The sequence below is a fragment of the Pipistrellus kuhlii genome, unplaced genomic scaffold (assembly GCF_014108245.1).
Source record: "Pipistrellus kuhlii isolate mPipKuh1 unplaced genomic scaffold, mPipKuh1.p scaffold_m20_p_1, whole genome shotgun sequence".
In the NCBI taxonomy this organism is placed as follows: domain Eukaryota; kingdom Metazoa; phylum Chordata; class Mammalia; order Chiroptera; family Vespertilionidae; genus Pipistrellus; species Pipistrellus kuhlii.
The window spans coordinates 126,981,952-127,008,635 of NW_023425404.1; the positions used below are offsets into that span (position 1 = coordinate 126,981,952).

The 26,684-nt window shown below is 38.3% G+C and overlaps 1 protein-coding gene across 36 annotated transcripts in view; it reads right to left on the reverse strand.

The window, feature by feature from the left end:
* Window positions 1–4,966: 4,966 nt before the first annotated feature.
* Window positions 4,967–26,684, reverse strand: part of ZMYND11 (zinc finger MYND-type containing 11) — a 109,235-nt gene continuing 87,517 nt past the window's right edge. For 13 of the 36 annotated variants that reach the window (XM_036408796.2, XM_036408746.2, XM_036408605.2 and 10 more), the window contains 9 exons: window positions 26,035–26,090; window positions 24,839–24,916; window positions 23,918–24,036; window positions 19,975–20,182; window positions 19,505–19,573; window positions 17,915–18,187; window positions 17,168–17,353; window positions 16,408–16,443; window positions 4,967–6,134 (listed from right to left, as the gene is read on the reverse strand). In XM_036408796.2, coding sequence (XP_036264689.1) covers window positions 6,012–6,134; window positions 16,408–16,443; window positions 17,168–17,353; window positions 17,915–18,187; window positions 19,505–19,573; window positions 19,975–20,182; window positions 23,918–24,036; window positions 24,839–24,916; window positions 26,035–26,090 — 1,148 coding nt within the window. In that variant the 3' untranslated portion in view covers window positions 4,967–6,011. Of the gene's footprint in view, window positions 6,135–14,053; window positions 14,156–16,407; window positions 16,444–17,036; window positions 17,354–17,914; window positions 18,188–19,504; window positions 19,574–19,974; window positions 20,183–23,917; window positions 24,037–24,838; window positions 24,917–26,034; window positions 26,091–26,684 lie in introns of those variants that run through there. The other 23 variants (XM_036408802.2, XM_036408765.2, XM_036408642.2 and 20 more) reach the window with 8 other exon arrangements.

Below are 26,684 nucleotides of genomic sequence, written 5' to 3' on the forward strand. Positions count from 1 at the left end.
TTGAGGGTTTTGTTTTTTTAGGGGAAAGAAGGTGGAGGAAAGAAAGGGGGTGTGTCTCAGATCGAGACCCTTGGAACATGGCTCCTGAACTAAAGGAACTAGCAAATGTCTGAGGAACCAAGCAAGAATGTGTATGAAGGAACCAGTCCTAATTGCTACATCAGTCCGGGGAAAAGATGGATTTGCAAAGAAAAGTTCAATATGGATCTGAGTTGGATGTTTCTAAAAAGCTGGTTTGGTCCGATAGGGCTGGGAGGCAGCTGCCACCCCTAGCTGCACTGTGGGTCTCAGAGCCGCTGGCTTTGGTCTCTGTTGTTTCGAGAGAGAGGAATGAAAGGTGCAAACAGACTCGAGGGAAAAGATCGTTTCCAGGTAGGGACCTGCTGGAGCCCAGGAGCACTGACCGTGCTGATGCCAGGCGCCGGGAGACTCCTTACAGGGCACTGTCTTCCTTCAGTTCCAACAGGAAGGTTTCTGCCACCTTCCTGCTCCTTCCCTCACCCTGTCTTTGAACTCGAATTTTCTATTTCCTGTTCAGGCCCAGGCTCAGGGCAGCCAGGGATCAGGACAAGCAGCGAATGCCTGCGTCTCTCAGGCCCGGGTGAGGCGCTCTCCAGGAGGCAGCTGTGCAGGGCCCTCCGGACACTGCCAGAGACCATTCTTTGTGCCTCTGACCGACTCCCTTCTAAACCCTTGAAAGATCCAAATTGAAATGTCAGAGTGATTTATTTGTTAGCAGAGCCCCCACATTTGGCTTGAGGATCAAGAGCAGGAAGACACTGAAAACAAATCACAAGGTTTATACTGGAGACAAACTAAAAGCGTGTGGTCCACAGTCCCACCTGTCTGGCCCTCCCATTAGTAGGTACTCAGTTTCCGGAATTACTAAAAGGTTATAAGATGATTAATCTTTTCAAATCTTGATGATTCTCTTTAAATGAGCTAGAAAAGACTGGATTCCCATTCTTTTATAAACAGAGAAGATACATTTTATTCGTTTTGTCCAAACCTAATCGGGCCTACTACCAAGGCACTTTTGCCCACAAATGGATGTCTAATTTGTTGTTTAAAAAAGAGGACCAGGAGGAATATCTTTTGCTGCCAAGATCCTGTCACTCCTATTTTCTTCTTGTCCTAAATATAATTTCCCTCAGTCTGTTTTTCTTCTCCTGATCAATAACAAACTTCTCAAGAGTGGTCTTCCCACTCACTCACTCCTTTCTTCTTTCCCTCTGTAGTCCCTTGAGCCTTTTATCACCGTGGCATCACCCTCAACCCCTCTTCCAGTCTGCTGGCTCCTTAACCTTCTCAGCTCTCCCATTACTTGGGAAAAAATTACTTTCCTGTAACCTTTAGCCCTGTTGATTTCTCTAGAGAAGACTTTTATCTTTTTCCCTTTTTAATCCTCCCTGATGCTTTTATTGTAGAGAGGAAGGAGGAGATCAGTGTGAGAGAGGAACATTGATCGATTGCTTCCTGTACGTGTCCTGACCAGGAATCTAACCCAGACCCTTTTTGGTGTCCTGGACAATGCCCCAACCCCACTGAGTCACCTGTCCAGGGCAAGACTTATTTTTCTCATTTTAATTTTAAAATGTTCAGAATACAAATGTGGGGGAAATGGTTCACCCCAAATCAACAATAGGTCCTCAAATGACATTCTCTAGCTAACATCTATTCAAGACTCAGCTTACATATAATTTTTTAAGCCTTTCCTTATTCTTTCCTCTCTTGTGCTATGCTTTCTCAGTATCCTGTAGTCTTGTATGTATTCTTGCTCCCACCTAACTCTGATATATGGGAAGAATGTGGCTTTTAATTAATGCCCTCACTAGAATGTAAACTCTAAAGGGACAGCAAGTATGTCTATTTTGCTCATTATCATATGATCAGCATTGAACACAGATGATATAGCTCAAGTATTTGTGTGTGCGTGCTTTAATGTATTGATTTCAGAGAGGAAGAGGAAGAGAAGCATCAATAATGAGAGAAAAATCATTGATCAGCTGCCTCCTGCACGGAATTGAGCCTGCAGCCTGGGCATCTCTCCTTGACCAGAATCGAACCTGGGACCCTTTACTTTAGTCCACAGACTCGATCCTGTTAGCCAAATCAGATAGGGCTCAAGTACTTGTTACATGAATGAACTGAAAATGTCTATACCGTCTCCTAAATTTCCTTAGCATTCTCCACCTTCAGTTATACTCTGCCTTATTTCTAAATAGGAGCTATTTTTTTGTCTTTGCAAGTCGTTATAAAGCCGCCTGCAGTCTTTAAGGGGCTGTGAGAAGAGCCATGTTAGGAGCATGGACATTGACTTTGAGCAGCTCTGGGTCTCAGCTTCCTTTCCAGCATAAGGTTGAAAAATTGGACGAGATACAGGTTTTCAAATTGAGCCAAACGGAATCTTAGGAAGCTTTTTCAGGGCTGCCTAATTGAAATGCCAACTTAGAACTTGACTGGATTGCTATCCTCTCAAATCCGACTCTGAAACAGACCAGGCTTGAGCCTACCCTCAAAGCTCAAATTCTAATGAAGACCGATTTTTTATTGGCTCCACATATCAAGGTCCTCTAATACACATTTGCTGGTTGAGTATTAACTACAAGGAAGGTGCTGATGAGGACACACACCTGGGGGGGAGGGAGGGGAAGGCTGCTGTCCAATGTGGGGTGGTCACCAGCCGCCTATGTTGGAATATGGCTGGTCCAAGGAGAGGTGTGCTGAGCATGACACACACTGGATTTTGAAGACTTAGTACAAAACAAGAATGTAAACTATTCATTCTATATTAACGTTTTCACCCTTTATTAGAAAATTTAGAATTGCACAGGTGTCCCATATTACATATTTTCACCTGACAGCACTTTTGTGCAGTTTGTTTTGTGACTGTACATACCCTCTAACACCTGGCCTCTGGGGCGTTCCGTGGCCAGCAGAACCAGACATGGAAGCTTATGAGAAAGAGCAGAATTACCCACTCCACTGACCCCAGACCTACGGAGTCAGATTCTGCACTTTAAGGAGATCCCCCAAGTGATCATGTGGGCGTGAATTTGAGGTCTGATAGCACAGTACAGGATGCCATTGTCTCCTTATTCCTCACATTTTTGCTTCTCCAGTTCCATTGGGTCAGGGATTAACCTGAGGGACCAGAGTCCTGGGGGTGGGGAGTCTACAGAGACCTAGGAATCTGTAAAAAAAAAATAAAAAAAAAAATTGTGCAACCCATTTTGTGTGTGTGTGTGTGTGTGTACATGAATTTTTCACGAAATGGTGTATTGATTCTCCTGGCATTTCAATTAGGCAGCCCTGTCATTGTGAAAGGGTGGGCCCGTCAGCAACATTGGGAACTAGTTAGAATGCAAAAGCATGCATCAGGCCAGCAATGTCTGAGCAGCTCTCCTGTGATCCTGCTTCCGCAGTTTGAGAACCACTGCGTTAGATACTGGAGGCAAAAGAGAGGGTCACGCCAGTTCTTGCCCGAGGAGGAGGGTGAAGGAGGGTGATGCTGACGTGAGCGGAGACTGGTCACGTAAACTGGTGGGAGAAGTGGAGTGACGGTGGATTAGATTCTAGATGTATTGAAACTGATGCTACTGGCAAACTTGGTGTTTATGGAATAATTTTCTGCTAAGGATTAAGGAAACAGGCTTTGCAATTAACAACCTGAATGTTTTGAGAACTGGTTGAAGTATTTTGAGTCTTTCTGAAAGCTGAAAAATGTTAAGTTCAACTTAAATGTTTACGTGAATGAATGATTTTCCATACACTGTTTTCATATAAACAGTCACCCATGCACAGCCCACTGTGCATGACCTTCATGTGACAACAGTATTTGGTTTGGTAAAGCGAATTGGACTAAATCACCAATGTATCAAAACCAGCTTTTTTAAATACATTTATTAACCAATGTTAACACATTAAATGAATCTATATATTGCTAGTCAGAGCAGCTTACAAAATGCCAGAATGCATCATAGAACTGGACAGCCACAATGAATAATTACAATGTGCATAGTGGCTAAGCTCAACATCTTGATATAGCTTTATGATTTGCAGAAATATTTTAATAATGATTCCTAAAACAATCCATTGTAATTTTACCTAAAACGTTTACAAAACCAGGCCACAACCTCTTTTTAAATTTTTTTTTACACACAGTTTTCACGCTGTAGTAACTTGGAAATGTGCAACCGTGTCAACGGAGACAAAAAAAAGCCAAAGTAACACAAACCTTACGTCCATGCAGCTATCAGTAAATAGTACACACTCTGGAATGGTTTTACATTGAAAGTATTTCCACAATAACTTGCTCTCATAGGGGTGGATCGAAGTTTTAAAACTTGAAAAACGATCAAGAGAAGGTAAGTGTTCTTGGTTACGATGTCTCAACCAGAGCACAGCACGTGGCAACACTAATCACAGCAACAAGGAAGGACGAGATGCAACCACTGCGCAGGTCGGGGCGGTGTGGAGACGGTGCCAGGCAGTTCCTACGAGCCATTGGGCACCACGGGGCAGCAGCTTGTCAATTAATCTGTGTCACTGCCATTTGCAGCAGCACCAGGACTGGGTGAATGATTATTTCACAAAAGACTTGGTTACATTTTTAACTTTAGAGTGACCCTGACAAACCTAGAGAAAACTTTTTAAAAGGTTTTTCTCCTGATTCTTTCACTTCCATTGTGTGTAATTGCTTTAATAAATATCAAAGGTCTAAATAAATATTTACAAATTATTTCTCTAACCTTAAAAAATAACTAAATGATAAATGGGAATTTGACTTGGTCTAAGCTCAGACTTTGAAAAAACATAAATTGTGATATTTTTTTTCTTAAAAAAAAAAGTAATTTCAGTTTTTCTGGCTGTATTTTATATATCTATGTATAAAAAAAATCATTATTCAACTATCGATCCATTCCTATTGGTAATGCTTCTTCATCCAGACATTCCGCAAAATACAGACTTTTTACAAACCACAGCATCTTTAATACAAGAAAATTAACATGCATTATTCTTCATTCTGTGTACAGTGATGGGGTTCATTAGTAGGCAATGACCCATTACCACAAACATAACGGCTTCTGTGAAACTTAAGTGCTTTCTTTCCTTTTAGCATTAACTTATAATATATGAGGTGACACCAGATAATAGGCAATCGATATTTGGGGAGGGAAGGGAAGCAGTAAATAAATTTGTATGCCCCATCTATAATTTCATGTATGGATTAAGGTAGTTTTTGGCTTATTTTTGTTGTTTATTTTGTTACAAGCACTCATGTTAGGATAAAGATGAAATGTGCAAACTTTAAAATTTAAATATTCATTTTCTCTAAGATCCAGCTCAGTAAAAGATTACCCAGTTCCCTGCAATTTTAAACTACGAGATCAAAGCTAATAATTTGTTATAAAAGTTATATATTGAAAAGAAAATGAAAAACACAATTGGGAAATATTTAAGAAAAAATATGCAGGACTAGCACCTGCTGTGTCAACCCTGTTCCCTAAATTCAATCATATACCCACTGGCATAACCAATAGATAATGCCTTTAAACAGTAAATTAAGCTGAACAAAACCAGCTCAACAAGGTTAAGAAATAAATTTCACATCAAGGTAGTATGTTTTATTTCTGAAACAGTCCTGTAGTTCTTACATTCAGATCTATTTTAAAGGTTTGTTAAACTCAGTGTTCACCAGTTGTTTTTTTTTAAAGATCTGTTGTTTAAAGGTTAAAATCTCTGTAAAACCTAAAAATGTTTTAAAATTTGCTGTAAATGCAACAAATTCTCAATTAAATTTTATTTAAAATAATACCCTCCACTGATGTTACTTTTACCCCCGAAAAATTTCAGAGGGACATTAACAAAAGATTTAAACTGTGCAAAACCTCTTCACGGAAAGTGTTTAAAGGCTGGTGCAAACGGGAAGCAAATTCTAAACAAGTTTGGCTTCTGGGAAACAAAAACCGTTGTGTCTGAGAAGAGCAGGCGGCGCCTCGCGGGCCTCCTCATCTTTTCCGGCGGCAGGTGCGCTTGTGCTCGGCGTGCCAGTGCTCCTGCTGGCACTTGATGGAGCAGTAGGAGGTGTTCCAGCAGCAGTGGTACATGGCCTCCTCCTCGCAGTTGTAGCACTGCAGGAGAAACCATGGCCAGAGTTTACACTGGAGGTTCAACACACAGGACACTGGTGAACATTATAGACTTTTGACATCATGATTTTAAAAATCTTTTTGGCTCAACCTGAAACTCACATCACTGCCAAGAATATCGGAATATGTTTTATGTACCGAGCAGAATGGCAGGAAACAATGGAATGACTGTTAACAAATTCAAGCTTACCTGCACAACAGCTTGTTTTCTCTCTACTGGGTCATTACCATCAGCACACACACACATTTCCTCACAAAGGGCTGGAGAGGACTCTGAGCAGATGGAAGAACAGGAATCTGTCTCCCCACCTGGACGACAACTGCACTGGCAGAATCTGCCGGAAGGTGACTACCGTGGAGCTCTGGAATTTATTGAAGGCTTGCCAACTTCCAGGGGAGACTTGGACAGCACGCTGTGGTTAATTTTGATCAATGTCTGCTCCTAGCAGAGGAGCAGCCGCCCACCATGACGCAGGCAGCTGTGTCCGTGCTCCTGGAGCAGCTGTGAGACCGGATAAAGAGGGCCTGTCCTCCCAAGAGCGGAGACCTATGCTGACTGTCACTTCTGATCACAGAGGGACAGACCGAGGGGAGGTGGATGATGTTTCTCTCATTGTCACGAGCCCCCTCTCTCCAACTGAAGTAACTCCCAGGAAAGTTAAAGGTCCAGGACCTTTTAATTTCCCCTTTTGGGCAGCCAGAAATTAAAGATTAGGACATTCAAAACCAACTGCACAGACAGTGAATTTAATGATGTGCGTGCCCTAAGAGAGGCTCAGAAAAGATACTTAGTTTACACATCAGGCTGATTCTTGGCATAGCCAACAACAGACCCTGAAAAGAGGGAGAAAAAGAATTACAGAGTTACCATATTATTAGATTCAAATGCCCAGTGTTCAATAATCACAAGGAGTACAAACGGAGATGTATGACCATTCAAAGGAAAAAATCAACAGAAACTGTCCATAAAAAAGGCCTAATGGCAGATATACTAGTCAAATACTTTATTAAAGATGCTCCCAGAACTAAAGGAACGTGGAAAAAGTCAAGAAGTGTGAACAAAATTGAACTATCAATTAAAAAAATGTGGAGCTGAATAGTTTATGTACTGAAGTGGAAAAATTCACTAGAGAAATTCAAAAGCAGATTCTAGCAGGCACAAGACAGGACAATGGAAATTAAAAAGTAGAAGGAAGGCCCACCTAGAGTGGCTCAGATGTTTGAACATCAACTGTGTACTGAAAGGTTTGATTCCTGGTCAGGGCACACACCTGGATTGCAGGTTTGATTCCCAGTTGGGGAGTGTAGGGAAGGTAACCAATCCATGTTTCCCTCTCTCCCACTCCCTCAAACACTAACAATAAAATTAAGAAATAAAGCCGAAACCAGTTTGGCTCAGTGGATATAGCGTCTGTCTGCGATCTGAAAGGTCCCAGGTTCGATTCTGGTCAAGGGCATGTACATTGGTTGCGGGCACATCCCTGGTGTGGGGTGTGCAGGAGGCAGCTGGTCGATGTCTCTCTCATCGATGTTTCTAGCTCTCTATCTCCTCTCCCTACCTCTCTGTGAAAAATCAATAAAATGTATTTTTTTTTGAATTAAGTAATAAAAAAAAAAGTAAGAAAGCCCAGTGGTTGAGCATCAACCCAAGAACCAGGAGGTCCTCAGCTGAATTCCCAGTGAGGGCACATGCTTGGGTTGTGGGTTCAATCCCCAGTAGGGGGGCATGCAGAAGACAGCCAATTGATGTCTCGCTCTCTCATTAATGTTTCTCTCTCTCTATGCTTCTGCCTTCTCTCTAAAATAAAAATTAATTTACAAACAAGTATAAGAAAAAGATTGAAGAAATCAAATAGAGCCTATGGAATCCGTTGGGTACCAAGATACGCATTTTGGGGTTCCCGGAAGAAGAAAGAGAAAAGGGCAGGGAGAATATGTGAGGAAATAATGGCCGAGAGCTCCCAGTGTAATTTATTAACAAACATTCAAAAAGCTCAATGGCCCCCAAGAGACCCATACCAATACACATCATCACAACACTTTCAAAGGCCAAAGTTAAAAGAGAATCATGAACTTCCCTAGCTGGGTAGTCATCCTGATAAGCCAAGGTTATGGGTTCAATCCCCGGTCAGGGCACATACAAGAACCAACCAATGAATGCATAAATAAGTGAAGCAACAAATCAATGTTTCTTCTAAAATCAAATAAAAATTAAACAAAAAAAGAGCATCATGAAAGCAGCTAGAGAAGAAAACTGGCACATGTCAAGGATCATCAATATATGATCAGAATTCTCACTAGAAACTTTGGAGGCCAGAAGAAAAAATGGACTGATAGAATCAGGATGCTAAAAGATAAAACTGTAAACAGAGAATCATATATTCAGAAAAATTGTCCTTCAAAGTTAAATTTAAAATTCCCAGATAAACAACAGCTGAGGGAGTTCCAAAGATCTCAGTGAGGGTTACTCCTGGACAAGTGTAAAAGCTAGTGCTGCCGAAACCGGTTTGGCTCAGTGGTAGAGCGTCGGTCTGCAGATTGAAAGATCCTGGGTTCGATTCCGGTCAAGGGCACGTACCTTGGTTGCGGGCACATCCCCGGTAGGGGGTGTGCAGGAGGCAGCTGGTTGATGTTTCTCTCTCATCCATGTTTCTAGCTCTTTATCTCTCTCCTTTCCTCTCTGTAAAAAATCAATTAAAAAAAATAAAATAAAGCTAGTGCTATTGCAACAATGGCTTGTAACTGTACATTTTGTTTTCTAGATGATTAAAAGACTAATACATTTTTAAAAGTGTATTACTGTACATTTTGTAACTCTAAATATTGTTTTCTACATAGTTCAGGAGATTAATGCAGTTAAAAGAGCTGTGTTTTGGGGACACAATGTACAGAGATTTCTGTAATTCTGTGACATTAACAACCTGAAGGGTGGGAACAGAGCTATATAGGAGCAGTTTTTATGTGTGATTGAAGTGAAGCTGAATAAATTCATATTAAGAGTTATAACTTGAGGATGTTATGTGTAATCCCCATAGTGATATAACCACAAAGAGCTATAGAATATACACAAAGGAAAGAAATTTAAACATTTCACTATAAAAACAAAAACAAAACAAAAAACGAAAGACAGGAAATCAAGGATAAAAAGGTATGGGAGTATTGAAAATAAACACAACAATAGACATTCCCCTATCAGTAATCACTTTGAGTTACATGGATTCAACTCTCCAATCAAAAGGCACATATTGGCAGAATGGATAAAAACACAGGACCCAGCTATATGCCGTCTAAGGGAGTCTCACTTGAGACAGGAAGATACAAACAGGCTGAAAAAGGAGGGGAAAAGATGTTCCATGCAAATAGTAATCAAAAGAGAGCAGGTGGCTATACTAATATCAAGCAAAATAGACTTTAAATATTTAAAAAGCTTACAAAAGAGATATAATATATAATTGTATTGTTTTTTATTTGCTGTATTGAATCTTTTATTAATATAAACATTTATGTACCTAATCAAAGACCATCAAGATATATAAAGCAAAAACTGACAGAACTGAAGGGAGAAACAGTTCGGCCATAATAAATAGCTGAGACTTCAACACCCCCCTCACAATAATGGATGAAACAACCGGACAGAAAATAAGGAAGGGACTTAACACAATAAACCAGGCCTAAAAGACTTTCACAGAAGCCTCCCAGCTAGAGCACACATTCTCCTAAGCGCACAGTGGACACTCTCCAGGATGGACCATATGTCAGCTTACCAATTAAGTCTCATATCATGCAGGGTATCTTCTCGGACCATAATAGATCAAGTAAGCAATCAAAAGCAAAACTTGAAAAGTCACAAAACTATGCAAATTAAATATACATTTTTAAACAACGAATGTATCAAAGAAATCACAAAGAAAATTAGAAAACACAATATATAATACTAAAATTTAAGAGACGCAACAAGACAATGCTCAGAAGGAAATTATTAGTTGCAGATACCTACCTTACAAAAAGATCTTAAATCAATAACCTAAAAGTCCACCTTAAAGAACTGGGAAAAACAAACTAAACACAAAGCTAGCAGAAGGAAGGAAATAATAAAGATTAGAGCAGACCTACGGTAAATGGGGGAGAAAAAAAAATCAAACTGAAAGTTGATTCTTCAAAAAAGGTCAAAGAAATTGACAAATCTGGAGCTAGCTGGACTAATAAGAAAGAGGACTCAAATTTAAAAAATCAGAAATGAAAGTGGGGAGCTTACTGATTCCATAGGGGAAAAAGTTAACAATGCACTATTAACAATTATCCAAACCAATTGGATAACCTAGAAAAAATACACAAATTCCTAGAAACAAAACCTACCAAGACTAAATCACAAGCAGAAAATCTGAGAAGACCTGTAACTAGTAAGGGGATAGAATTATTAATTTAAAAAAAAAAAAAAAGTCTCCCAATACAAAAGAATTCTGTACTTGATGTCTTCTAATTCACCAAATTCTTAGTTGGAGAATATCAATTTTCCTCAAATTTTAATCACTGATGGTTGAAATAAAAATCGATTAATGTAATATACCACATCAACATAATGAAGGGAAAAAACAGCACATAATCATTTCAACTGATGATCAAAAGAAAAAGCATCTGACAAAATTCAACATCTTTCCTGAAAAAAACATTCAACAAAACAGGAACAGAAAGAAATTACCTCCACAAAAAAGCCACATGTGAAAAACCCACTGCGAACATCATACTCAGTGGTACAAGTTTTTCCTCTAGATCAGGAACAAGACAAGGAGGAATGCTTTTCACTTCTGTTCAACAGAGTACTGAACATTCTAGCCAGAGCAATGCAGCAAACAAGACATAAAAGCCATACATATTTAAAAAGAAAAAGTAGTTCTATCTTTACATATGATCTAGGATGTAGAAAATCCCAAAGATTTCAGAACAAAGTATCAGATCTAATAAATGAATTCAGCAAAGTAGCAGGATACTAAGTCAATTTACTAAAGTCAGTGATGTTTCTAAAGGAAACCAGAGGCCCAGTGCACGGATTCATGCATGAGTGGAGTCTGGCCAGCCCGGCCTGATGGGGGCCCATCGGGCTGGGCCGGGGGGGGGGAGGGGGCTGTGGGAGGTTGGCTAGGTGGGTGGGGGGCACGATCAGGGCCCAGATCAGGCCAGTTGGCCATCACAGTGCGTGTCATAACTCATTTGGCTTTTATATATATAATGAAAATAATTCTATTTAAAATTGCTCAAAGTAAGAATAAAATACTTAATTTGAATAAAATACTTTGAAATTAACAAGGAGGTGAAAGACTTGTACGATGAAAACTAAAAAATATTGCTGAAATTAAAGACACAAATGGAAACACAGCCCATGTTCACAGATTAAAAGACAACATTTTTAAGATGTCAGTACTGAGAGTGATCTATGTATTCATTGCCAATTCCTATCAAAATCACAATGATATATATATTTTTAAATATATTTTATTGATTTTTTACAGAGAGGAAGGGAGAGGGAGAGCGAGCTAGAAACACCAATGAGAGAGAAACACTGACCAGCTGCCTCCTGCACACCCTGCACCGGGGATGTGCCTGCAACCAAGACGAACCTGGGACCCTTCAGTCCACAGACCTACGTTCTATCCACTGAGCCACACTGGTTTCGGCCCCAATGATATTTTAAAAAAATGTATTTTAATTAATTTCAGAGAAGAAGGGAGGGGGAGAGATAGAAACATTAATGATGAGAATCACTCTAAACTGCCTCCTGCACATCCCACACTGGAGATTGAGTCCTCAACCTAGGCATCTGCCCAGACTAGGAATCAAACTGCCACCTCCTGATTCATAGGACAATGCTCAGCCACTGAGCCATGCTAGCTGGGCACAATGACATTTTTAGTAGAAATAGAAAAGCCCATTCTAATTTTCATGTGGAATCTCAAGAGACCTTGAGAAGCCAAAACAATCATGAAAAAAAAAAAAAAAAAAAAAAAACCAATCTGGAAGACTACCACTTCCTAATTTCAATACTTATTACAAAGTTACATTAATCAAAACTATGTGGTACTGGCCCAAAGACAGACACAGACCAGTGAAATGGAATAGAGAGTCCAGAAATAAACCCCTACATTTTTGATCAAGTGATTTTCGATGAGGGTGCCAAGACCATTTAATGGGGATAAGTCTTTTAACAAATGGTGCTGGAAAGAAACTGAATCTTTATCTAACACATAAAAAATTTAACTTAAAATGTATCAAGAATGAAAATATAAGACCTAAGACAACAAAACTCTTAGAATAAAATATAGCAGCTTCACAACCCCAGATTTAGCAATGATTTCTTGGATATGACACCAAAGGCACATATAACCAAAGGGAAAATAGACAATTAGGACTTCATGAAAATGACCTATAGACTGGAATAAAATGTTTGTGAATCGTATATCTGGTAAGAAATTAATACTAAGAATATTTAGAGAGCTCCAAAACTCAACAACTAAAACCTCAATTCAGAAAGGACAAGGGACCTGAATAGACATTTATCAAAAAAGATTCAGGAATGTCAGTAAGTACATGAAAAGATGCTCAACATATCATCAGGGAAATGCAAATCAAAACTACAATGAGATACCACTTTCTATCCATTTGGATGGCGACCATCCAAGTAAAAAAAAAAAAAAATTGGTGATGTAAAATGGTGCAGCTCCTGTGGAAACAGTATGGAGTTGCCTCAAAAAATTAAAGACAGAATTACTATATGACCCAATAATCACACCCAAAAGAATTAAAAGCAGTGTCTCAAAGAGATATGTATATACCCATGTTTATAGCAGCATTGTTCACAATAGTGAACATGAACATGTGAATAAATAAGCTGAATGTGGTATATATATTTTTCAGCTTAAAAAAAAAAAAAAAAAGGAAAATTCTGCAATATGCTACAACATGGATGAACCTTAAGGACCTTACATGAAAAAGGACAAGTATTATATGCTTTACCACTGAATATGCTATTATTATTAAGGTTATTTATGACCCCAAACCAGTGGTCAGTTCTCAGCCCTCATCTTACTTGGCACTGTTGGGAGATGTTTTGATCGTCACAACTTTGGGGGACAAAGAAGAGGAGGTGGCCTCCAATGGGTTCAGGCAGTTAAACATCCTGTATACACAGGATAGGTCTCTCTTCCATCAATTTTTGGTCCAAATGTTAATAGTACTTCAGTTGAAAATCTGATCTAACCAAAGGGGAGGAAGGAATCTATGCAATTAAGACTGTTTGGATCTGGGAGAAGAAAATGATGCAAGAGTAAAAATTAAGATTTCAAGCTGAGTTGATGAGACTGAGTTTTGGAAATAGATACTTGAAAATACATCCATATAGATATGTAAATTCTATGAAAAGACAGCTGGATAGATATACAGACTGATATAGACAGATGACAGATAGATAGACCTACAGATATATAGATTTGCAGTTGATAGTAAGAGTCTTAGGGCAGGACCCAGGGAGAAGAGCCTGCTATTAGAAAAATACGGACAGCCGTTTTAATTTTTGGAAATAGTTGTAATGAGTCAGATCTGTGTTTTAATCTTGGGCCTGTGTTAGTCATGTAAGTTTGGAGCCAAGTTTATTTAACTTGTATCTTAGTTTCACGATCTTTAAATAACATTTTAAGCAGCACCATCCATTCTCCTAAGTACCCTATTACCTTATGTACTCATTTTATATCTCTCTCTGTCTTTGTGGATATATTGATATCTCTTGTATCTCCTTTTAACATCCATTTTTGGGCATCTGACATACCTACGTTTTGTTCTACAACACTGTAGTCTTTCTGACAATAATGTAAGATTTAATTATAATATAGTAACAATTCTAAATATTTTACCAGTCTACTTGAAATGACATGAGCTGAAGCAGCTTAGAAGGTGAGTCCAGCTCTACCAACCAAGTTTTTACTGTTCAAGCTCATAAGCCTCAATTTCCTCACCTATAAAAACAGGTATAAATCAAAGCTATGTGGTACTGGCATAAAAACAGACCCACAGATCAGTGGAACAGACTGAGAATCCAGAAATAAACCCATGCACATATGATTAACTAATTTAACACAAAGAAGCCAAGAATATAGCTTCTTCAATAAACAGTATTAGGAGACTGGGCAGCCACATGAAAAAAACAAACACACACAAAAAAACCCTGAACCACTATCTTATACCATATACAAAAATCAACTCAAAATAGATTAAAGACTAAAATAAAATGTAAGACCTGAAAAGCATAAACTAGGAAGAGCTCCTAGTTATCAGTCTTGATGATCTTAAAAAATTTTTATTTCACACCAAAGCAAACAAAAATAAACAAATTGGGCCTATTAAACTAAAAACCTCCTGTACAGTGAACAAAACCATCAACAAAATGAAAAGGTAACCTGTGGAATGGAAAAAAATATTTGCAAATCATATATCTGATAAAAGGTTAATATCCAAAATAAGCCATACAACTCAACAGAAAACAAATAATTCAATTAAAACATGGGGAAAGGATTTGAATAAACATTTCTCCAAAGACATACTGATGGCCAACAGATCCAGGAACATGTGCTCCACATCTCTAATAATCAGGGAAATCCTAATCAAAACCACAATGAGATTATCACTTTGCAACTTTTAGAAGGGCTAGTACCAAAAAGAGGTAAGTGCTGGTAAGAATGTGGGGAAAAAGGAACACTTGATGCACTGTTGGTAGGAATGTAAAACGGTGCAAACAGTATGGAGGCTCCTCAAATATTTTAAAACTAGAGGCCCAGTGCACAAATTCTTACACATGTGGGGCCTATCTGGGACAGGCCTTCCGGGAGGAGGAGACAGAGTAGATTGGCCAGCTGGAGGGAGGGGCCGTGGGCGATTGGCTGGTGGGTCCCGCCCCTAATTAGGGTGGGAAGGCCAATTGGGGGGTTCGGTCAGCCATGGGGAGGGTCTGTGGGCAGTAAGCCGGATGGACCTGCCCATGAATGGAGTCGAGGGGACCAAACTGGGGGGGTGTGGGGGGGTTCAGTGGCCCAGGGAGGTTGGCTGGCCAGCCCCACCCGATTGGTGTTGGGGGGTGGGGGGGGGAGAGCAATCAGGGGTGGACCTGGCAGGAGGGTCTGAGGGCTAATTGGGGTGATAGGCACTGATCAAGGGTGGGGCCAACTATGGAGAGGGGCTGTGGGCCAATCGTGGCGGGGTGGGGCCAGCCGGGGGCAGGGACTTTGGGAGGTTAGCCAGGCAGCCCCATCCCCCAATCGGGCAGGATCACTAGCTGCATTGGGTGTCATTGGAACCGGTCGTAATAGCATTCTGGTTACTGGCTTTTTATATATATAGATAGAACTGCCATATGGATATAGAATCCAAAAGGGCAGGTGGAGAAGAAACTGGACCACTATCTTATACTGGTATAGTGTTCGTTGTGGCATATTCACTATAAACATTTTGACAAAACTTGAAAGTGTCTGTCAATGGATGAATAAATAGAAGATAATACACATACCTACACACCACACACACACACACACACACACACAATCGAGTATTATTCAAAGAAAGAAGGAATTCCTGTCATTTGTGACAACGTGGATGGAGCTAGAGAACAGTGTTATGCTAAGTAAAACAAGTCAGACAGAAAAAGGCAAATATGCATGGTATCTATCACTTACATATGGAATCAAATGAATAGGTATAATAGGACCAAATTCACAAATATAAGTGCTATAAATGGCAGTATTGTAATTCTTTATTATAGCGTCCTCTTCCCATTTCCTTGATTGTTTGGTAAACATATGGGGATTTCTTCTCTTAAATCTAGTGTCCACTTTCTGGCTTTCTCTTGTCTTTCCATGAAGGTAAAATTAGACACGGTGTAAGGGTATTGTCCTTGAGCCCACCTTAATTTCCATATAATGGCATTATTCCATTACTCATCTCTTTTTCCTACCAACTTATTTACAAAGACTTTTCTTTATTATATGCTAATTTTCCCTTTTCCTTCTTGCCCAATTTTTGTAATAATCTTTGTTTACTTCCCTCAAGGTAAACATATTAGTACTCATACTTTAAGTCTTTACATGTACTTAAAGACTCTTCAGAACACAGTCTGGATCAAATGAAGAATCACTGAACTTCCTACAGTAATTCATTAAATTTAAAACCAAGTTACAAATGTTTTGGGGGAAGGGGGGGAATCCTCCCCCCCAATTACCTGAGATCTGTGGAGAATTTGTGTGCTCAGAAGTTTCTAATGTACGGTAAGTGGGAGACGAGTCACAAACAGGATGCAATGAAAAATGAACTACTTCTCAGATTCTAACTGGAGTTAGAGACCAGTGAGATGTTACGTAAAAGTAATCAATTTCTTTAATATAACCTAATATATAAATGTTAAGTACTAAATTCTGAAAATCCTTTATTTGCTATTTACATTTCTAATTTCACAATTTAGGTATTACCTATCAGGAGCTAACAGACAAAAGTCAGGGCCAGCCAATTTATCCCAGTAAAATACTTGCACACATAAAAAGGTTATATAAATTAATTGTACTAAATATGTTATAATCTAAATTTAGCAAAATAATCCTAAACAAAACTGTGGGGTCTGAAGTTGAGAAATTATAGGACTTTAAATTTAAAAATTAATTAGCCCTGATTGGGTGGCTCAGCTGGTTGGAGCGACACTGCATACACCAAAAGGTGGTAGGTTCCACTCCTGGTCAGGGCACATACCTAGGTTGTGGGTTTGATCCCTGCTCGAGATGGAAATGGGAGGCAACCAATGTTTCTCTCTTTCTAAAAAATCAATTAAAAAATAACATATCCTTGAGTAAGGATTAGAAAATTAATTAAAGCTGACAATTTCACAGATAATATCTGCATATGCCACATATATCATTCTGAATTGATTTTCATCATACCTGTGGTATATTTTCAACAATCAGATGCTTAAAAAATATATTGATATTTACCCACTGCTTCTTCTTGGTCTGAGAAATTAGTTGTTTGTGCTGTGTTGCTAGCTTCTTGATTTCCTCTACAAACTCTTCTTTACACTTTTCCTTTACTTGTTTACATTTTCTGTCCATCTCACCCTGCATATTGGCAACAGCCTTGTTTACAGCTTGTCTTTTTTCTTCTTCCATTTCAGAACGCAGCTGAAATGAAAAACAAGTTAACCCACACTATGTCAGGTCATAATGTTTTTTTTAAATATATTTTATTGATTTTGTACAGAGAGGAAGGGAGAGAGATAGAGAATTACAAACATCGATGAGAGAGTCATCGATCAGCTGCCTCTTGCACAACCCCTACTGGCGATGTGCCCGCAACCAACGTACATGCCCTTGACCAGTATTGAATCCGGGACCCTTCAGTCCCCAAGCCGACGCTCTATCCATTGAGCCAAACCGGTTTCAGCCAACCCACAATATGTCAGGTCATAATTTACGAAGACCTTAATATATAGTTTCTACTTAAATGATGTACCTCTTCCCTTTATTTCACAAAGAGCTGTGAATATTTAGGTGAGAAATATCTAGGTATTGTTGATTGAAATAGCATAAAAGATATTATATTCCTATTTTTAGTGTCATTTTTAGTTTTAAAAAGCAGCTGTCTGGCTGAGACACTAGTGAAAGCAGCTAAACTGCTACGGGGAAAGACTCCCTCACTATGCCCAGGGGGAAGAGGACAGACACGCTGTGTGGGCTCCTGACCTTTTCCAGAGCTTCTCGTACAACTCTTTCAGTTTCTCGCTTGTGATCAGACTTCATTCGGTCTTTAAAGTCATTGAAAATTTTGGTGTATTTGTCGTGGCACATGCTTTGACACACTCCATCACTGGTGGTCTGGGTGCTTCGATGCAGCATTCTTGGTGAAGAGGCACTTAACTTCTTGGTCTGAGTTGACACTGAAACTTTTTCGATTGGCTGAGGCAATGCGGGGATTTCCTGGCTGGAACTGACTGCTTCAGTTTCAGGCTCTGGTTCCTAAAGGTAAGGAAAGTCCCTCAATGCAAAACTAAACCTTTAGCTCACAGTTCAAAAATAAGCTCTATCAGGATAAAACAGTGATACACATCAACAGCCGTATAAGAAGCTGTCTTTAAAAAACACATGTAATTAACAGAAAGTACACGCTATCAGTTATACTTCGACACACAAATGGGAAAAAATGGGAAAAAACTAAAAACTCATGCAATTAGAGCTACAATGGTTCTAACAATAACTTCATCTACAGTTTCATTACATGTTAATGCTCATTTGATTTTAAAAGACTAAATAAAAATATTTATCATTTTAAATCACTATCAACTTATAGTCACTTTTTGGACTAAATTTATTAACAAATTTCTTAAAATCCTAAACTACTTTTCAATGAACATGTGTTTGGCCTATACCTAAATATACACCTGGATTTAAAACATGCATGAATTACCTACTTTAACAGGTTGAGCTTAACCACAGTTTCCTCCAGTTTTAAAATGCTGGCCTAACTGATGTACTAGACACAATCCTATAAAGATGTAATATGCAAATTGACTATCACTCCAACTCACAAGATGGCCACCCCTATGTGGACATAAGATGGCCAGCAGGGAAGGGCAGTTGGGAGGGACCAGGCCAGCAGGGTAGAGCAGTTAGGGGCAACCAGGCCTGCAGGGGAGGGCAATTGGGAGGGGTGACCAGGCCGGCAGGAGAAGGAAGTTAGGGGCAATCGGGCCGGCAGAGGACAGTTAGGTATCAATCAGGCTGTCAGGGGAGTGGTTAGGGAGCGATCAGGCTGGCAGACAGAAACGGTTAGGGGCAATCAGGAAAGCAGGTAGGCAGGCGAGATGTTGAGAGCCAGCAGTCCTGGATTGTGAGAGGGCAGTCGGACATTCCTCGAGGGGTCCCAGATTAGAGAGGATGCAGGCTGGGCTGAGGGAGGGACACACACACACACACACACACACACACACACACACACACACACCCATGCACAAATTTCATGCACCAGGCCTCTAGTTTATTTAATAATTCTATGATAACATATTAAGAGTTCCAGGAAATGCCAAAACGTGCACACCCACTTAGCCAGATTTGGTCAGTAGTTGCTTAATTGAGGCGGGGGCTTGGCATATGTGTGTTTTTCCAATGACAGTACATGACAGAAAGGTCAGAAGACTGGGTTCAAACTTGTTTGATATTATCTGACTGATGGCAATGCCATTCACAAGTACACATCACAAGCAATTGTCTTGACTGTAACTTTGAAAACGCTTTCTGTGCCAATGCCACCAGGAAACTGCAAGGGGCACAACTTACTTCTTTTTTGGGTTCCACACTTTGATTACGTCGCCCTTTCTTTGCTCTTGGTTCCTGAGTGACCTTTAGCTGTGGGCATCATAAAAGTAACAGAATATTATTCCAGACACTGAAACGCTTCTCTGCTGAAAATACTAGCTATGGACCCACAGGTAGGAAGTAACTCATTCCATTTCACAAAGTCACATTTTACTCATTGCTGCTCTGATATGCAGGGCTTGAAAGAGCTCATGTGCCTTTGGAAGAGCAGCAGTGCACTTAACTCTTCAAACAGGTAGGGTCTGATCAGGGTGTGGTGGCTTAGCTATTTGAAATGGGTTCAATTTCTTTCACAGAGCGAGCACTTTACAAACATTTACACACAAAAAAGGAGAAATGTCAGAGCAGTCTTTACAGTAAGGAGTGTGCATTAACAATGTTCACATTAAAAATAATAACTGATGTGCAGTTTCTATGTGGACACCACTCACTTGCTCATTGCTGGTAGAGGAGATACTAGATTCTGCCTCCTCCTCTCCACGGTCCTCATTCTTAGACTTCCAAAATCTTCCTTCACGAAGGAAACGCTGATGCAGTTCCAGCTCATCACAAGCCTTTTTCCAACCCATACTGCGTTTAACATGCAGCCGATGGACATTGACTGTGATGTCCTGTATGTTTTCAGAAGGAATCCAAGCCCTAGCAATATTTAAAGGTATAGTTAGAAAATTCCAAAATGGTGGTGGACTCCATCCATTGTAAGGTATGGTTTGTGGAAATTCCAATTTACTGACTTGTTAGCTATGGTTTGAATAAAAACTCTTAGCAATCACTGAAGTGTCTCAAATATCTCGGAACTATTTTCTTTAACCAGCTTAACACTGTCAGGGTTTATATATAAATTCTGCATAAGTCCTTTTTAAAATATTCTCTCTTATTGATCTAAATACTGTAAGTTACTTAAAATCTAGCTATTTGCAGATTAAAACAGAATCATTTGAAAATGCCGATATTTTCATGAGATTCATACATATGAGAGCTTCTAAAAAATGTTATTCAGTGAGTTACATTTATATCACGTCCCTACTCATTAGCTGAACCATATTTAGTGAATAGAGAAGTATCTGACTCATTCAGCGATGGAAGTACAGAGCTATGAACACAGCTTCACGTGTCTCTGAATTATGTGTAATATTGATCTAAAACTACAGAATGAAAAATGTATTTGGTTCCATTGGGAAAAAATGATGACAATTTTCCTGGGCACTATCATTAGATTGGACTGAAATAATATTGAGAATGCTCTTTACTGTGTGCTGGCGAAGGCACCACAAAGCATACAATAGTGAGTGAGGCCTATTTGATCTTGAATATTACTGACACCAACAAAGGTATTTTGGTTCACTTTTAAAAGCTGTGGGTTTTTATAGAGATTTCTGTTATAAACAATGCTGACTACCTGTAACAAACTACTGAACTGTGAGAGTATTTTCCCCTTAAATTATCTACTTGTGTCCTGGATATAATAAAATTAATTAATATCTATTCTTAACATGCGACTTAATTCTCAATGTTGTTCATAATACATTCTTTTTAAAATATATTTTTATTGTTGATAATATTACAGATATCTCATTCCCCCTCCCACTTTAATCTCCCTCTTCCCAGCCCCTACACACACCCCCAGGTCTTCACTATCCTATTGCCCGTGTCCATGGGCTATGCATATAAATGTCCTCTTTAATCAACTTCATTAATGTAGGTAATCAGATTTCACTTTTAAAGGTATCAGTGGGTATGTGATCTGATCTACAAAAAAATAACTGAAATGGCAAACAAACACTCCACAATTTAAAGTGTTAATAAACAGACGTACAATCTAATTTGGCTTTATCTATACATCTGTCAAACCTGATTCTTTGAATATATGCAGAATAAAATGGCTCAGGGATTTCATTCTATTTTTTCTTATAGGACCCAATTTTCTGGCTGTGCCACCCCAACCTTCAACTACATGCAGCAGAGTTAGCCTTGACAAGACCTTATCAGCTACTTTCTTATCCTTTTGCAGGCAAAATCTTACAAATCCCACCTACACTCTAAGGCAGTGGTCGAGAAACTGCAGCTCACGAGCCACATGCGGCTCTTTGGCCCCTTGAGTGTGGCTCTTCCACAAAATACCATATGCGCACGCACAGTACAATTGAAACTTCGTGGCCCATGCACAGAAATCGGTTTTCGGCTCTCAAAAGAAATTTCAATCGTTGTACTGTTGATATTTGGCTCTGTTGACTAATGAGTTTGCCGACCACTGGTCTAAGGGATCACAGTCACCTTTCTTTCATAGAACATTACAGCTTACCAAGGTCAAGGAACAAAGTAGCATATTCTGTGTGTACAGAAGGGACTAGTCTGCAACCATTTATTTATTAAAATTTATTTTTCCTACCTACCTACATGTGAAGATATGATGAACTGACAGAAGAATATTTATTGGATCATTACATAACAATGAGAATGTATTTAAATACCATTAAACTTATACACATTTATTAATGAAAACTTGCAGCTGGTAACCCTAATTAGCCATCTGTTCTTGTTGTATAACATGTTGCTTAAATAATTAAAACTAATGATCGTATTTATAAAACTTGATTTCTAATAAAACAAATATTCTAATAATGATAGAGAATCATTTTCAAGGTGTTCCTTCATCAATCCTTCACTTCAAATATTTGTATTGATCACACTATAACTAGGAAAGGAAAAAGACTATATTAATAGTAAAATTGTAGATTTTTTATTTTCTAAAATAAAAGCTTTCGAATCCCATTTGCCCAGAATCATTAGATAAAAATCTTAGAGAAAGTTTTTTTTGGGGGAAAAACTTCTGAAAATAAATTTTATATATAATGAGGTCTTTATGTATAAAAATTTCTTTAAACATTATAAACTCCTATAAGATAGGTAGTACTGAGGCCCCGATTTTACAGTGAGAAAACAAGGCTGAGAGAGACTAAATAACTTGTCTAAGACTAGAGTAGAAAATGATGGTGCAAGGATACAAATCTAACCACTGGACCTTCCCTGGTATCAATTTAGAGATTTCTACAGATCAGTGTTTCTACATAAAGGCTGCCCTAACTCACTGGTTTTGATGGAAAGCTGAAACAAACTGAATATGAGCATGTAACATTGAAAATTACCATTTAATAATCATACAATTCAAACATTCATTTTGTACTGAATTATGGTATTATTTTTTAATGTTTCCTGCCATTAAAGAAGTGTTAGCTAAGTGTGCATCTATCTATGAAAGAACAAAACTTTTTTGGAAATTTACACTATTCACAGGTTTCCTAGAATAAATTTCTACTTAAATTAAATGGAGACTAGGTAAAAATTCACTACGGAAGGAATAAAGTCTCTCATTCTGTAGCTTCTCTTACAGTAATAACAACTACAGAACACTTACCCTCCAGGCATAATAGGAGGAGGACACTTCATGAAATGTAAATTTAAATCCTTGGACAGTAACTTAGATCATGTAGCTGACTTTTGGCACTTTCTCTCTTTAATTTAGTATCTCTGTTAAGTGAACCCCCTACAAATTTCATGTGAATTACTTTTCCTATTGTGGCTTGTTTAGACTCATTAATTAGAGTCATATGACAGTTCACAGTACCTGAATTCACTTTTAGAGTCAATGCTTTTATGACACATTATTTAGGACACTATCTTAGACTTTCTGTGTTCAATGTGCAGTAAAATTTAAGGCCTTAATATCATAATAAAGGAGATAGCTATGGTTTAGCATTTTTGTGTGTCAAATAACTATAACTATACAAAAATAATTTTATAGTAATAAAGAGTTTTTACCCTTAGGATATATATACATATATTATTGTATTATGAAAATGCAAATTTTATGCATTGCTATATACATATCCCTAGGAACAGAAACTTTAAAATCTAGATCGGAAACTGTCTGATAATTCTATGCATATAATTCTTATATATACTTAGACCACAAGATTGAAATTCTATTCTACCACCGAGTTGCTTACTTTTGTCTATGGCTTTTGAAAGATGGTTGAAAGAACCATAAAGTCATTGGAATACTATGAAATGGACACATCTTGAGAACCCTTCCCCTCTCCACTGCCATCAGGAATTCAGTCCCAGCACTAACATGCATCTGAGTTCAACAGTGTCAGTTACTGAATCTATCTTGCTTAGTAAACAATATCTGAAATATACATAAAGACACAATTTACAGAAATCATTGTTAGCTGCCTAGTCAAGTTATGTGCTGATTGTTTCTTAAGAAACTTCATGCTGTTTCTGATAAAGCCACGAAACACTGATAATGGCCAGAATGAATCTTGAGAACTGAGAGCTCAGCTACTACGGTTGCATGTGGGTCGTGATTACCTTTGATGGTGGTGACCGAAGAAGCGGACGTCAACCTGATTGTCCTCCTTCTGCATGACCTTGGCTGGCCAGAATCCAAAACCTTTCATCTTAGCCCAAACCAGTTCATGATTAGGTATCTGCAAATAAAATATTCTACCTTGTCATATTACTTTTGTAAAGTATTAAGTATGTCATTAATACTGAATTAGTTAAGTATAACTTACTATTTTGAAAACATTATAAATACATAGAATTGTTTTCTTTTTTCTGGGATTGACTGACTTTGCCTCCAAGAAAGACACAAAAAACTAAAATGTGCATTCAAGTAGAAATATGGACCTTCATTTCTGAGAAGAGACAAGAACAGTACTCACTATCCTGTAGCACTATGAATGAGGCAGTGGGGGCAAACAGAAGGCCCTCACTGTGTTTCATGAACCTGTTTGAAATGGGAGGATTTTAGGCCCCGATTCAAATCTAACTAATCAGACATTCAAATTTTAAAAACTTCAAATAACTTCTGGAAGACTGAGTGCTCTCAGATGGCCTTTTACATCATATTTTTGGGGCTCCCAGAACACTCACAGGTTTACACATCATCACCCTTCCTGAAATCATCTCAGTTTAGGGGGAATTACACAGCTATTGACATATATAAAGCCTTCCGTTTCTTTTGAAAGAATGAGAAGAAAAGCAAAAATCTATTACATATATTAAGGGACTCAATGTCTTAAGTCCCTTGTTTTAAAGTCAAAATTGGATAACAATCCCAAGTTGTTTGTCCCATCTCTCAATTTTTACACTCATTAAAACCATGTCACATGATATAAACAAACATATTTAGGAAGGATTATAAACTTTAAGCAAACTGGAAATAAGCTTCCTTAGACCATCATACACTTAAGAGGTAGAACACAAAAATCACAAAATGTTACATACGCAAGGATAGCAGAACCAATTGTCAGGACGAGCATTTGACAAATAGAAGCAGTTCTTGCAAAGTTGTAACTCATCCAGCTGAAAAAGAAAAACATCAATTTTAGCCTACAAAAAATAAAGAGCTGCATTAAACTATATAAAATTGATCCACATAAATTAACATTCTTGTTCGTGTACACAAATAGCCTTGAGTTTTGTTCCTAAGCTTAAATTTTAAGTTTTCAGTAATATTGGAAAAGTCTGCCACTTCCCTGTTCAAACTACCCCCACGGTCGCCCACTGCATTTAAAAGAGAAGACAAATTCCTTACAAGGCCCGGCATGTCGGACCTCTGCGTTCCAGCCCCACCGGTACCTTTGGCTCCCTAGCACTTGGATTAAGCAACTTCCTCAGTAAGGTCTTCCTCATCTACCCATATAAAACATCCACTACCAGTAATAGCAGTCCTTACTTTGCTCACTCTCCATTTTAGTCTTTGTTTTCTTTCATAACATTCTTATACAACTTAAACATATTTTGTCTGTTTCTTATTTAAGTATTCCTCTTCAGCATACAGACCCATGAGCAGAAAGCCAGCACCTTGATCACCATTCCATTCCTCCTAACACACTGCCCAGCACACAATAGACACTTAGTAAATATATATTGAATGAATTTTAAAAAGTCAAATTTCAAATGAATGTAAGAAACAAAACTTTTATATTACTGAGACACTTTTGCAAAAACAATATGGTTACAGGTGTTTCAAATAAGTAAGACCATATACACAAAAAACCTTCCCAAAATAATATTTCATTTACTATATAAATATGAACTGTATTGTTTGGTGGTGGTTGTTGTTTTGCCTGTGTAGTATCCTTCGCCCAAAGAAGGTAGCATTTGTTGAGTGTCTCTGCCCCATACAAAACATGTAATAATAGGTGATAATAGGTAATAATAACCTAAGGGTTAATTAAAAAAGAACACCAAAATTTCTTTGTAGAAATTACTTAATAACTAAATCTCCTAGGATGTCTCTGAAAATAGTATGCCAGAATTTTCTGCCTCTATTTGAATTATTTCCCGTGGATATAAAAAATGAAAATAAATTGATATTTAAAGGAAACTGCAAAATTAAAATATGTAAGACCAGTGGAATTGTGAAATAAATTAATTTGGAATATAGAAAGAGTTTAATTATTAGGTATAGAAAGTACCTCATGACAGGTATCTTTATACAGCATCCTTGCTATGTCAGCTTGCTCACTGTCTGCTGTAATTGAAGACAGATATCCATTACCAATAATCTAAAATACAGACTACCAAAATTAACACACATTAAAATTTTCTTTCGACAAAAGTGGATATATACCATTTAAAACAAAATGTGTATTTTTTTAAAAGTTCTGACAGCGAAATTAAATTCTACAGGCAGCTTTAATTTCACATCCAGCACTAATTCTCTAGGTAAAGAGAATTAGTTTTGTTTACCTTCAAATGACAGAATATCAGTGGGAATCAACCAGAATCAATCACAGTGCTTATAAAAAAAACCTTTCAAAACCAAGTTTATAACTAAAACTATAAAAAGTAATACTTTGGTCGAAACCGGTTTGGCTCAGTGGATAGAGCGTTGGCCTGTGAACTAAAAGGATCTGAGTTCTATTCTGGTCAGGGGCATGTACCTTGGTTGTGGGCACATCCCCAGTGGGGGGTGTGCAAGAGGCAGCTGATTGATGATTCTCTCTCATCAATGTTTCTGACTCTCTATCCCTCTCTCTTCCTCTCTGTAAAAAAAAAAAATCAATAAAATATATTTTAAAAAAATGGTTTAAAAAAAAAAAAGTAAGACTGATCATTTAATGTA